Here is a 14359-nt window from a genome sequence, read left to right on the forward strand (position 1 = left end):
CTGATCAAAACATATACATAAACACCATTATTCACCTTCGAATCCCATAGTTAGTCTAAACCATATACATAAATCAAACCCTAAATGTTTTTTACAAAAAAAAAAAAAACGAGATCCATTTTATCCATGTTAATGTTATGTGCAATAAACTAAAATAAATAATGTTCTAAGCTATTCATCTTCATATTAACAAAGTATTTTACACATTATTCATATTTTGCAAGTTTTTACACAAAACAACAACAACAACAACATCAACAAAGCTTAAAGGTGATGTTTTTCTTACCTTAAACAAGCAGAAGCAGGATACGCAAGCAACAAGACAGCGACAGGAACAAGTTGAAGCTCAAAGACACTATCAGTTGGTTTCCTTTTAGAGGAGCTCAAACAAAGAAACACGTTTGAGGGGGAAAATGACGTTATATTCCTTTTATATGTGCTAGCAACTGATGTTATTCTAACACTTTCATTTAAGTCCTGTCTCTTTATATCCTCCTTTGCCACGTACGCTCATGAAGTGGAAAAAAAACAGGCCAGATCAGCAAAGAAAACGGCCAGTTAACGTTTTGGACCTAAATGACTAACGGAAGAAACATTCGGGGAGTTTTTTATTCGTTTCGGTGAGCCAGGGATGTGCCTGATAGCGAGGCACACTTCCAGGGACGAAAATGAGGGTTTACTCAAAAAAATATTTGGATTCAGTCTTTGTTAAAGTAAGATTCTTCAGAAATGTCCCTATGTCATCTGATTCACCAGATTCCATGATGTGGCATGTTGACTCAACATTTTTTAATCATGGGACATTGTGACTGCATAATTAATTTTGTTTTATAATTTTTTATAAATTGAATTAAATAAATTAATTAATTTTGCCTTAAATCGATTTGCCCCTTATTGCTGACTGCTAAAATAAATCATTTCAAGATTAGAACATAAAATAAGAGAGTTAGAATGTTGATGACCACTAGTCGATCCATGGAAATATGTAAATAAAATTGTTGCGCATGTCTCTAGGACTTGTTAAATTTTTGGGTCACGTCACATCTCACATGGCAAAAAACGTTGGGACTTTAGGGGGAATGTTCCTAGTACTCGAATATTCCAAACGAAAGAATTACATTTGACTATGATTTTGAAATAACTTTTGGGTAATTCTAGGGTCGTGCTAATTTGTGTTCAAAAGACACAACATAAGAAATTTAATCTTAGAAATTGTGGATTCATAATTTTAAAAGTTTAAAAATTTATTTTTACAATGCAATATTTATTTTTTAATAATTCTATTTTTAGATCTTTATCTTGTGTCTTAAAGGTACAGGTTAACATTCTTCATTTTAGTTTCTTGTTATTACTCTCTCCATTGTGCTGGAAATCCCTATTCATAACTTGCACAACAAGAAACTAAAATGAAGAATGGGGAATGAGTGAGAAGGAGAGTATTGAAATTGAAATATGGTTATTGATACGTGGATAAGAGAGTGGTGGTGTACATGAGGTGAGTGAGTATTTACAAACCACGCCACTTACTTAACTCACAAGTAACTAATTATGTCGTTAGTTGCTAACCCCATTTATCTAACTAGCAACTAATTAGCAGTGAAATTACTCAACAACAACAATTACCACCATACGCCAAAAGCCTAATTGAGTAGAAACCTTGACATATGCGACACAAGGAGAGCGTGTAACTTGTGTTAAGAGAAGATTGTAAAACCAATAAAAAAGATGATAAATAAAGAATAGAATGATGGATTTACTAAATTATCATTATTAATCACTAGCGAAAAAGTTTGAGAATTATGAATGGTGTTTTTTTTTTATGAAATTTTTATTTTGATTAAAACTAAAAATATAATTGTTCGTTGCTTTCAAGCTATAACAAATCAAACTAATCATGATTATCTATTTCAATGACACCAACAATATAACAAAAAAAATATAATCTAAATTTCTATTTTTTTAATGACACCAACAACAATCTTTATAATAGAAAAAATTGTTTAACGGTATAATCAGCGTTAGAGGTAGTGGGGAGGGGGACCTTTAGGGGCCATGGTCCCCCTACATTTGCAATGATTTTTTTTTATATGCTACAATTAACTAGGTTAAAATGTTTAGTAAGGTATGTATTAGGTGATGGCCCCCAATTAATCTAATTAATATCTCTATTTTTTCTATCAATAAATGTACTTTTTTTTTACCATGTTACTAGATTAATTGACAACTAATATCAATAGTTTTATACTTTATATTATTTTAAATTATCTCAAATTTCGTAAAATATATTGATATGGTCCTCCCCATAACACATTTTAAGTCAACGCTTGTATGTTGACTATACTTACAAATTAATTCCACTCATACTAAATATAGTTATAAATTGCCCACAAGTTCTAGCTTAACTGACAAAATTTTCCAAAATTGTCTGATCAGACACAATGATCGGGGTTCGAACCCCGTCCTTTATTTATGTGTGTGATTTTGTAATAATTTTGTCAATTCGTCTATCTATCAAAAAAGAAAATATTAGTTTAGGGTTTCTTATATACCTTTTGTATTTAAACAATTATTTTTTAATCAAATTATGTTTCATATACTCGGTCCCCCTAGCTTTTAATTCCTGCCTCCGCCCCTGGGTATAATTGGGATAATGAAAAAGTAATTATAAATATACTCATCTTGTTTGTTACATTTTTTAAAAGATAAAGTAGAAAACAGTAATATATGTGTGTGTGTGTATATTCATATCGTGTTTGTTATATTTTTTTAATATTTAAATTTATTTTTATCTATTTGTTACATGTGTTATTCGTATTGTAAATTGAGGGCATTTTTGAAAAAAGAAAATATCAGCCCAAAAGAGTCGAAAGAAGTTGTTTTCTTTACGTATAGTGTAGGGAAGTGCAGAAGTATAGATATAGATTAGTGTATTTTGATTATCATAAATACAAAGTGAAAATAATAATTTGAGGGTGACGTACATTAATATTAATTAGAGGCTACAAGCAAAGGAAAAAAAAAAAAAAACCAATCAAACTTACTAGGAGTGTTTAACCTAATTTTTAAATTTGTGTTTGTAGTTCGATCAGTAATTTTGTTGTCAAGCTAAAAGTGCAATGTATTTTTCTCTATAAAAAAAATACAATGTATTTTTTATTGGGGAAATAATCACTTTGGTCCTTGAATGAGTGACGAGTAAAAAAATACAATGTATTTTTTATTGGGGAAATAATCACTTTGGTCCTTGAATGAGTGACGAGTAGTCACAATAGTCCCTCAATGTATCGAAATAGCAAAATAGTTCCTGATTGTGCACTTTGTTAGTCAAAATAATCCTTGATATTAAAATATTTCTTTAATATTGTCATATAAGTCATTCAGTAGACTTACTTATTGTCATATTAGTCCTTATACGTACTTACTTATTGTCATTTTAGTCCTTATATCAAAGAGTTATTGTGAGTATTAAGGGGTTATTTAAGCTTTAGGGACTATTTTGACTAACAAAGTGGACAATCAGGGATTATTTTAAAATTTTGATACATTGAAGAACTATTGTGACTACTTGCTACACATTCAGGGACCAAAGTGATTATTACCCCATTTTTTATTTTACTTTTGGTCAAATAGTATAGTAGTTAGAAATTCACCTTTAAGGTGAATAAGTGAGATATTCGAGATTCGAACTCTCATCTCTACATATATTATGCTCATGTAGACAAAATAGTGCAATGTATTATTAATACTTTTATATGTGTATACTCTTGTGAGTTCCAAAAGAGAATGAAAGAGTTTTTACATGATTTAAAAATAATTATTATTTTACATAAATACATTCCTTTTAAAAAAAAAATAATCATATTAGGAGATTATATAGTTCAACTGGTTTAAGTTAAGGGTTAAGAAGTTAGAGGTAGAAGTTTCACATTTTGACAAAAAGAAAAAAAAACTTAAAAATAAAATAAAATTCGTAGATATCCATAAACTAGTAAATACCTCGACATAGTTAAATATCAATATAGCATATCTTCACACGAATATGAAACAGGACACAAATATTATTTGGCTTAAACACCTTTTTGGTCCCTTATTTATTTTGAGTTTCATATTTGTCCTTATTTTTAAAAAAAATGCAGACATGTCTTTTAATTTGTTTGATTTTTTTTGGTAACTTTTAATTTGTTTGATTGATATCACATTAGTTATTTTTGTCTATCAAAGGCTAACACAATTAACTGCAGTATACATGATACGTAAGTCAACATCCTCTTCTTTTCACTTTATCAATTCTATAAATCAAAATTAAGGTTACTTGAAACCCATTTTCTCTCAAATTCTTCACCTTAAATTAGAGATTGCAACCAATCTTCTTTTCCGTCTAAACTAACATGTCAAACTCACGAGATTCCTCTTCAACTTTCTTTCTGAAATCATTGAACAACATTGCAGAGGCTGGATCTAACACAAGTTTACATGAATCTCGTACTTCAAAACCACATATTCGCATGAAAAGGACTAACTTGGTATCAATTAAACAAATTAAAAGACTTATCTGATTTTTTTTTTTTAATAATAGACTGATCTGAACCCCAAAATAAAAACAAGGGAGCAAAGAGGTGTTTAATCCAATATTACTTTTATGCAATTGAACAAACACCAAAACACTAGTACTCATCGATATCGCTAGCCATAATTTGATGGATTGATAGTTGTGGTTGCAGCCTTATTTTCATTTGAAAAGGATAGTTGCAACCTTAGACATGAATTATGTTTAAGATTTTTCACTCTTTTTGCATTACTCTATCTGTTTCATAACATAAGTCGTTTTTAAAAAAATTCACAAAAATATGATGAAACTCATCTTAATTTTGACATATAAAAATTGCGTATTAGTTTGTGCCTTGAACATATTTCAGCTGACAATACATAATTATATGTAGAGATTGAGATTCAAACTTCAAACATCATATTTTTTTTGAAAGAATTCAGACATCCCATTTTTTTTGTTATGGTGTCCGAGAGTTCGAACTCCGGACCTTACATATATTATGGATTGTCCCTGCAAACTGAGCTAAGCTCACGAGGACCGAACATCCTATTTATTCATCTTAAAAAGTAAATTTTAAGATCTAAATTACTTGACGAAAAAAATACGTATTTAATTAAAAACAATAGTATTAAAACACAAGTTACTTGACAAAAAAATTACGTATTTAATTAAAAAAATAGTATTAAAACATGTTGATAACGTTGCTCATAGCAAATTTGACTTTAAGTTCAATCTTTGGATAATTAAGTTAAATTTAGAATTCTAAAAATTTGACCTATTCGGAAATCCTAAAGATATGAATATGATTGCCTTTAATATTCAACTGGGTCCTTCTTTTAATATAGACAATGATCTCAAGTTAAAATACACTATTGACAAAATCAGTCAATGGCAAAACAAATTTTAGTGAAATGTAAATATAAGAGTTTAATTAGTATGCTATCTTGGTGTACAATAATTTTACACATACATATCAATGTTATGTTACCATATCAATTAATGAATATAACAACTGAGTGTGTTTTCATTAATTGTTGTAGTAACTCATCATTGGATACATGTGTAAAAATATAGTATATTGACAAAATATACTACTAATTAAATTTGTATAATTTATTATTTTGAATCGAAATTGATTTCCTCCAAAATTTTTTAAAGGAATTTGCCATAATTTTATTTATTTATTTATTTTTTTGCAAGAGGAATTTGCCATAATTTATAAACTAAAGATTACAGATTCAAGATTACACATTCTCGTGAGTTTAGCTCAGTTGATGAAGACAATACGTAATATATGCAAGGTCTGGGATTCAAACCCCGGCTACCACTAAAAAAAATAAATAAAGATTACACCAAAAAAATCAAACACGCTTTAGAATAAATAATCAAAACATAAACTGCACAATTTCAAGCTCAACTTTACCGGAATCAATTTTAAAAAATCACAATGACTTGGGACCGCAATAAAACATCCAAACAAACAAGGTAGATTAAGGGCTCTTTGGATTGTCTTATTTGAGCTTGTCTACTTGCATAAATTCTGAGACTGTTTGAAAAAACTTGCGAAAACAGCATACGACAATTTTCAAAAGCTTTTTTCAGTTTATTTTTCATAAGTTCTATAATATAGCTTATTAAAATAACTTATAGCATATACAACAAAAAAATTAACTTTATTTTACACTTTCCTATAGAAATAGCTTATGTGAACTTATACATAAGCACTTATCATGATAAGCACTTACACTATAAGCTACAAATAAGCTCTTTATCCAAACAAACCCCAAGTAGCCACAATAAAAATGTTGAAGATAGACTAGTCCCCTCCCATAAATAGGGAATCTGCTAAAATAAAATAGTCCAACTTGTTAGTTGTTAGACAGAAAGTTTGAGAAGGACCAATCGCTCATGACAGTAGGACGACCTCTTTCTATATTTCTATCCAGCACATTCCGTGCAACACAAGCATCCAAGTCATACTATTTCTTGAGTGAATCAATTAATTACCAGGGGTGCTAACACAACACGGATCTATCCTGAATTAGTACGTGGGTTTTAGCAGCTTGAATTCACAAACAAAATAAAAAGTATTAAAACCAGGCCACTCAGCCACATCCACTTCACGTTAGGTTTACCGTTTTTCTTTTTCCTCCACATTTTGTTAATCGCTTTAAGATGGTTCAACTTGAGTGAGTCTGTAATGCTCAACATTTAATACCTAATGATTTACATTTAAATACGACTGTCAAAAAAAGGAGGATCTACTAAGTTAAAAGTCATCAAAACATACAAGTGAGTGTCACTGTCCAAGGTAGAATTTTGATCGGAGGTTGTCCAAAATCTCAGCATACTCCATCGGAGTTGCCTCAGCGCAGAAAACTTCATTCCAGATCTTGCGCAAATCTGCAGAATATGTAAACAGCTCAATCCAATTAGATGGACAACTCTGGCAAATAACAATTTGACCAAAAAAAAGAGAGCCAAATAACAACAGCATGAAAAGAACTTCTCATTTTCTTTGTAAGCAAGTCACTAAGAGGTATGCTAATAAAAGAAAAAGTAAACTTATTTCGGTTTCACACAACACAGTTCTTTATGCACCAAAAGTTAAATGTTATGTTCCACGTTGAGCGAGCACGGAAGATTCATGTGGTAATTAAGTAATGAGGGCCCCCCACCTATCAGGCCAATTTTGGTTGGAGCTCTTCTCATAGGCTCGAGAGCCTTATTGATAAGGATGCACAATCATTGCTTCAGACAAATATCAATAAGAAAAATGACACAAGTCAAACAATATCAGACAAGGATGATATGTCATGGAATGTCTTCATTTAACACTGGCCTCCCTATTGTCTTGTAAAAATCCCCAATTTATATTCTGTCCTCGTTACATCTTTTGTTTTAATTATATTTTGTAAAAGCACGCCGTGCTTTTACTTTAAAACTTCGACAACCAAGAAATGTGTCATTCATTCACCCATATCCACAACCGGTTTGGCTTATTATAGTCATAAAAAGTTGTCTGACTTTGATTATAGAATTTCCTACAGCAAATATATACAAGGTGAAAACAACTTTGTAACTAGGTAGTCAGAGGTTATAATTGCAGAAACAATTTTTTTATCCACGGGGAAAATGTGGGTGCATTTAAACCTGCCCAAACTCCATAATGGAGGTAGCCACCTATGCATTGCAGCTGACCTTTTCCTATTACTGCCAGGAAGATATTACACATTTTGTATTTTCATTCTTTCCCAAATTTGATTGGTTGGATAAAATATGGTGCTGAACGAGCAGAGCACCCACCAAAACTGAGTTTACTTGAGTTTTAATTCAGGGACTTCTATAATGAAAGTCTTATAAACAAAAGAAAGAACTGATAAAACATTTAAATTCTGCAAAAAGATAGGAAACATAAAATGCATTATGTTCTTATACAATTACATTACATTACATTCTCTAAATTTTGTTCTTCTTTCTTATTCCTTTCTTCAGCCTAAACATGTTTCATGAAACCTTTAAACTTTCAAAAGATTTCAAAAAGTGTGGCAATCATAGAAACACTCAAGATTTTTACCCCTAATAAAAAACATACATACCATCCTTAGCAGCTGATGGAAGGCACATTATGATCACATCAAATCTCGGTACCTTGGTTAAATTATCCATATAACTAACAACTAGATCCATGTCTTCGCTGCCAAAAGAGAAAATTCGTTATCATGATGAAAGATCAAACAGAACTCAAAACAACAAACAAATTCTCTAATAAATACTTACGCAAAAAAGGATGAAACACACTTGATGATCTCAACTAGCAGGGTAGAAGATAAGGCATTTTTGAATATTTTCGGTAATTCATGGGGAGACATTGCCTAACACGAAAACAAAAATAGAAGAGCAGACCATTCAACAGCAGAAGTACAGCATATATAATGGAAAATATACTAAAAACTTAAAATATAATCAAATGCACAACAGATTTGAATACCTTTAATAGACAAGCCTGCAAAGCAAGATCACCAGAAAACCCTCTCCAAGAGACCTCAAACTGATAAGCTGTAGTTGGTGGCGTTATGTTCTTTGCAGCTTCAGCCATGGCTCGAGAAGCAGCTTTAGAAGCAAGCTGTTCAACAGATGCTTTCATTTCCGGCTTAGTTTTATGATTTCTCTGTTAAAAATGTTACACCAAAAATATGTAAAACAGGACAATGAACGGGGATAGGTAAAATTACTAGCGTCATAACTGAAAAACTAATATCCTAAAATCACAGCAATATAATAAAACTGGCAAAAGTTTTAGGGGTAAACACAAAATCCTAAATAAGTTTTGCTTCTAAACAGAACCACAATACACAATGGAACTACATTACTAGACGATAAGAGTAGAGAATTTGAAGATAAAGCTTAACCTGTTCCAAGCTGTGGCTTGCATTATAACCTTCCTTAGAACCATTTCCTACTAGTCCTTGAGTCTTGCTTGCAGATTTTGTATCCTTACTAGTGATCTCCTCCATCAAGAGTGGTTCTTTAGCAGGAATTTGCTGCTCATTACCCTGACAAGTATCAACATAATCAAACCCGGACACTATGCATGAGGAACACCAAACAAAGTAATCTTACATCTGTCTCATCCATGGAAATAACAATATATCTAAAAACGTTTTGTTAAAAACTCAAGTTATTTGTACCTTTATTTGACGATGAGCTTCAGTTGGCCCTGACTTTTTAGTACTATGTGAAACAGAGTGGATGCTGCTGCTTCCATTAACTTTTGTCTCGGACTTTCCCACTTTTTCTACAGTGTTTCTTAGCGCTTTGGATGCTTTATGTAGAATTTCCTGGACAAAAGGAACTTTAAAAGTTTAATTTGTGCACCAGAGAGAAGTGAGGAAAAACATAGACACGAAACAAGAACAGTTAACAACACACTAGGTATCCTAGTGTCCCGTCGTGAAGCCTGGTCATAAAGTAAGTGTCATGTCATGTTTTTGTGAAGTAGCCATTGCTGCCTGAATTGAGGGCATGAGACGGGTATATCAAAAGCCACTATGGCCAACAGACCATTAAATCCCCATTTATTTCCCTTTTTGTTTGACCGCCCCTCCAATTTTTAAGGTGATTTAAAGAATTTATACGGTTTCCACTCTAATTCTTTCCACCACCGATGCATTTTCTTGCAAACCCGTCCTTATCCAGCAGCAAATATGTTTTCTAGAATCCCCAAAATTATTCTGTCAGCCGCTTGAACTCTGTTGAATTTGTTCATTCGAAACTTTGGTCATAGTGCAAGAAATAGATATAAGCTGCCTAAAATAGATCCTAACAATCCTTTCCTGGCATGAGCTTTGTAACACCAGGTTTCCCTAAAAAATTGCCCCATAAGGCCTGAATCTATGCTGACAAACAGAAGACTTCAAAATTAAGGAAAACCCTTATGACTAGTATATATCACTCGTTTTCATGGAGAAAAATCTTTATATATAACATTCAATTCATCATCTAAAATCGTATCATTTGCAGTTTGTAACTCTACGTACCCAAAATATTCCTCTAAACCAATGTTGTTAAACATCAGTTTTGGCAACCTGACCAATTTGTGAAGGACAGTGGCGCCTTGACGGCATCAATAACACTGCTCTCAAGTATATTATCCCTCGTTCCGTCTCTAAAGTCTTTCTAATGTTGTAATTCTCTATTCCATCCTAACTACTAAATCTAAGCCCCTTTAATCCCAAATCTTGCTTTAAGACATCAACTCGTTTGATTTAGGATTACATCTCAATGTATGCAATTATGTACTGATGGATGAACCTAAAATTTAAATTTTGCGCCAACTCTAACGGTCATCCCTTATTTTCAATGCTCGTGGCCTATATAGCTATTAAAATAGAAAATATGAAGTATTAAAGCCATGTTTCCTTCCAGTAGTCATGTAATAATACAGCAAAAACTTGTGTGCTTACCTTCTCGTACAGTGACTTAGCATCGGCATACTGTTTCTTGACTTCTTGATTGTTAGGTTCCAACCTCATGGCAAACTCGGCATCTGTAATTTAGGGAAATCAGATAGTTAATGAATTCAAACATCAGAATGCTTTTGTATTAAGAAAAAAGACACGTATATGACTTGCATATTAAATTCACACACCCTCCATTGATTCTTTATTTTTGCCAAGTTCTTTTCTAGCCGTTGCTCGCCGAGAGTATGCTTTGATGTAACGATCATCGAGATTTAAGGCCTCTGTACAGTCATCCTCAGCCTCTTGAAATCTGCTGACACATAGGTGAGGAATGAAACATAAAATCGTCAGCCAAAGTGCTCTTTACGAGCATTAGTAAGGTGATTTACCAATTAACACATGACAGTAAGTGTAAAACTACTTTCTGATCTTTAGGATCACACAATTGTACAAGACCATAATTTAGTGAAAATTTTATGAATAAGCTATAATTCTTTCAAGACAAAATGCAATCTTGCCTTCTTAGCTTTATATGGGCCATTGCCCTATTTGCATAGGCTACAGCAGTGGGTGAGAAGGCAATGCTCCTTGAATAGCAATCAATAGCTTCCTTAAACTTCTTCTGTTTGAAAAACTCATTACCCTGTAATATACAGATGGATTGAAGTATCTTCAGCATCACACAAGACGGCAACATAAAAATCAATCCATAATCTATTTATTATTGCTAAAATAATGATCTGTTGGGACACATGTCAGCTCATGGCCATCTGATTTCCCACTCAATATCATTTCTTTAGAGCCATGTTACATAAAGGGTTTCACTATTAGCAGTATCCAAACAAATTAATTTGCCCCACCCTGTTACGCAAGCCCAAAATAGTTAGGAGAGGGAAAAAAGCTCCTACCAGGTCTTTCTCAGAAGCAGCATCAGGAACATCTTCAGAAGCCAAACTGCTACTCACACGACTCAACACGTCATTATTTCTTGAGAAATCATACTGAGCTGAAGAATTTCTCACATGATCAACAGCAATAGTATCTCCTTTTGATCCATTCTCCACACCCATTGATCGATCACTCCGAGAAGATGAACCCTTTATGAATTTCTATGAAAATATAATACGTCACAAATGAATTAATACATCCATACATAAGCACATACATATATAGCATACCAATATATATGGAAAATAAAGAGGGTCCTTATCCCCATCAACACACCATTGAAACATAAAGTAAGCATGAATGTTTAAGAGAAGAACCAAGTAAATAAATTATCCCTTTTATATATGGCAGTAGTTTCTAAACAGTATATTCACAGTCAGAGACATCCCCTTAATTAGATTAGAAAATATCCACAAATGGAAACTACAGCATCACCAAACAGGCGGCCATTTGAAAAGTGAGGGAATTGGTCAAATGTTTGTGTTTGGTTTCAATTTTGGGAGAGACAAAATTGATTATGGAAATGTAGAATCAATTTTGACATGTTTGAATGTTTTCGAGTAGAATTGCATTCATTTCCATAATTGATTTTAAGTTGATGACGTAATTCAAGCTTTTGACTCCGTGCATGTTTGGATTCCCAACGGTGAGCCATCGTAATTTTTCAAAGACCCACCGTGATTCTAAACATGCATTGCAAGCATCAAATTTATTGTTCAACTAAGTGTGTGTTTACAAAAACCGATTATGATGAATTGATTCTGTAAAATTGATTATGGTTAAAACTGAGTTGAAGTTAAAATAATTTATGTTTGAATACATTGATGTAAAGTGAGTTGAACAATAAATTTGAATGTTACAATCAATTCTAGAATAAAAAACTCCAACTTCTATAGCTTCAAGTAGAATCAATTTAGAGACAAAATCAATTCTACTCCAGAGCAACCAAACATGTCATAATCAATTTTGGCCACCACAAGAAGTGAAACCAAACATACACTAATTCAAACATTAATCACTTTACATTAAGCTCACTTTTCATCCCTCCTCACAAAGTTGCACATGTATATAATAATTGCAACAAGAAGGTTAAGATAAAATTACCAACATTTTCCTTATGTGACTTGGTTTTGGACGCTTTATCCTTTGTAGAAAGTTCCCAATCCTGCAAGTCGTTCAAGAAACCCTGAAAATCCTAATAATACAAAAAAAAAAAAATCAAGGATTAGAAGTATAGGAAAAAGAAACGATGAAGTGTTAAAGTTGCTAAAATCAAATGGAACCGTGAAGAATTAACTAACTGTACCATTTTGTGCTGTGATCGTAGCGGTGGAATGAAGTTCGGTTCTGGTTACAATGAAGTATGAACTGTGAAAATTGCTTAGTTTGAGACGAAGGGGGTAAAGTTATGGAATGTTTCAAAGAAGTTTCGCGAACAAGTACGAATTATTGTGGGTTAGCTAATAAGCCCAAACTTTATAGAGTATTACTTTTCCCACCCTATATCTTTCCTCGCGCGCCCTATTGTTTTTCCCAAAATACCCCTAATCCTGATTATATAATCCGAAATAATTCCGGAATATTAAATCCGGATTTATACGACTATTTTGGCACTTCATCCACCCTGATGGAAGATGATGCCAGTTATGAAAATATCGTTCCGAATTATATAATCCGAAAAAGTTAGATAGCTTCCGGATTATATAATCTGAAACGTGTAAAGCACTCCGTTGAAAGTCAACAAAGGGGGGTGGTGAATGATGGTTCCTGATTATATAATCCGAAATGTGCTAAACATGTCCGGATTATATAATCCGGAATGTATCAGTACAGAGGCAGAAGCCATCTGTTTTGGCTGAGTCTCTGTTTTGGTGCATTTTGCTTGCTTCCAAACAGACATATCATGTCGGTGACATGTTCTAACAGTAAATCGAACTTATAACATTAAAATCATCAACACAACATAATTTTGGAACAAAACATTAATTAAATAACATTAAAAATTATCCAAGATTACAAAATATTAAAAATTATCCAAAATGTTCAAACGTAAACATAAAGTACAATACTATCAGCCCCTAATAACTACACCCGTACCACCGCCACCTCTGCCACCACCCCTGCCACTACCTCTGCCACCACCCCTGCCACCCTCAGTAACTCTCCGACGACGGTAAACTTTCGCATTATGCACCTCTCTCAATGCATCCTCCGAAGGTTGCCATTCCTGAGTCCCTTTCGGCACCAGACCGCTTCTCATCACAGCATAGATGTGGTCTCTGATGCATGTCATCCTTCCGCTAAGCTGTAAGTACGCAAGGTCTCGATCATCTTGAGCAGCTCGGGCATCAAGGACCTCACGCTCTGGTGGCTGTGGCAGGGTAGCGGCATGTATGGAAGAATCATGCGTGGATGAGACACCTGGTAAAACCACTCAATGTATCCATCTGCTACCTCCACACCATGAACGGCAGTCTCTCCCAACTCCTGAGGTGTCAGCGCATAATCAAGTGCACGCTGAAAGCGGTTTGTGATCTCAGGAGTCTTTCCCAACTCCTGAGTGTCTTAGTATGGTCTGAACCCACCCAAACTGGCGAAGCACCCTCTCCGGCAGATATCTCACCATGCGCTCTCCGCATCTCAGCCATCCAGAGTAAAGGCTGACCCGCTCAAACTGACGTGCCTGACGGTGCACAGCATATGGGGCCATGACTACCCTCATCAAATCCAGCGCATCTAGGTAGTTTATGTAGTTGTCAACTGTGCCTAAACCCTGCAGTGGTAAAAAAATCATCGCGCGGGGATATTGATGCTCTACATATCCGTCCCAGACATCCTTGCTTCCTATACCTGGGAAGTGATGAAACACCCAAGCCTGCACCAAAGACAACCACATATA

General features: G+C 33.6%; 1 protein-coding gene across 2 annotated transcripts; it reads right to left on the bottom strand.

Annotated features, from left to right (window-relative positions):
* Window positions 1-6504: 6504 nt before the first annotated feature.
* TPR5 (Tetratricopeptide repeat (TPR)-like superfamily protein) lies at window positions 6505-12839 on the bottom strand. 2 transcript variants are annotated; one of them, XM_085735900.1, is made up of 12 exons: window positions 12767-12839; window positions 12569-12655; window positions 11421-11621; window positions 11031-11155; window positions 10701-10822; window positions 10516-10598; window positions 9241-9390; window positions 8962-9105; window positions 8541-8720; window positions 8330-8424; window positions 8149-8246; window positions 6505-6952 (listed from the first exon to the last, which is right to left on the bottom strand). In XM_085735900.1, exons 1-12 carry the CDS (start codon window positions 12767-12769, stop codon window positions 6849-6851), a joined length of 1392 nt encoding a protein of 463 aa, XP_085592026.1. In that variant the 5' UTR covers window positions 12770-12839; the 3' UTR covers window positions 6505-6848. The 2 variants fall into 2 exon arrangements, with proteins under 2 accessions (XP_085592026.1, XP_085592032.1); XM_085735906.1 differs by having other exon boundaries at window positions 12565-12655.
* Window positions 12840-14359: the final 1520 nt, after the last annotated feature.

This window comes from Medicago sativa, chromosome 1 (genome assembly GCF_051527215.1).
Source record: "Medicago sativa cultivar Bolivia chromosome 1, Bolivia_mono, whole genome shotgun sequence".
NCBI lineage: Eukaryota > Viridiplantae > Streptophyta > Magnoliopsida > Fabales > Fabaceae > Medicago > Medicago sativa.

Bases quoted from the DNA above. Each gene is read 5' to 3' on its own strand.
- TPR5 (XM_085735900.1), bottom strand. The intron at 9,391-10,515 runs GTAAGCACACAA...CCTTTTGTCCAG, and splicing joins CTAAGTCACTGTACGAGAAG to GAAATTCTACATAAAGCATC. The intron at 8,247-8,329 runs GTAAGTATTTAT...CTCTTTTGGCAG, and splicing joins TGTGTTTCATCCTTTTTTGC to CGAAGACATGGATCTAGTTG.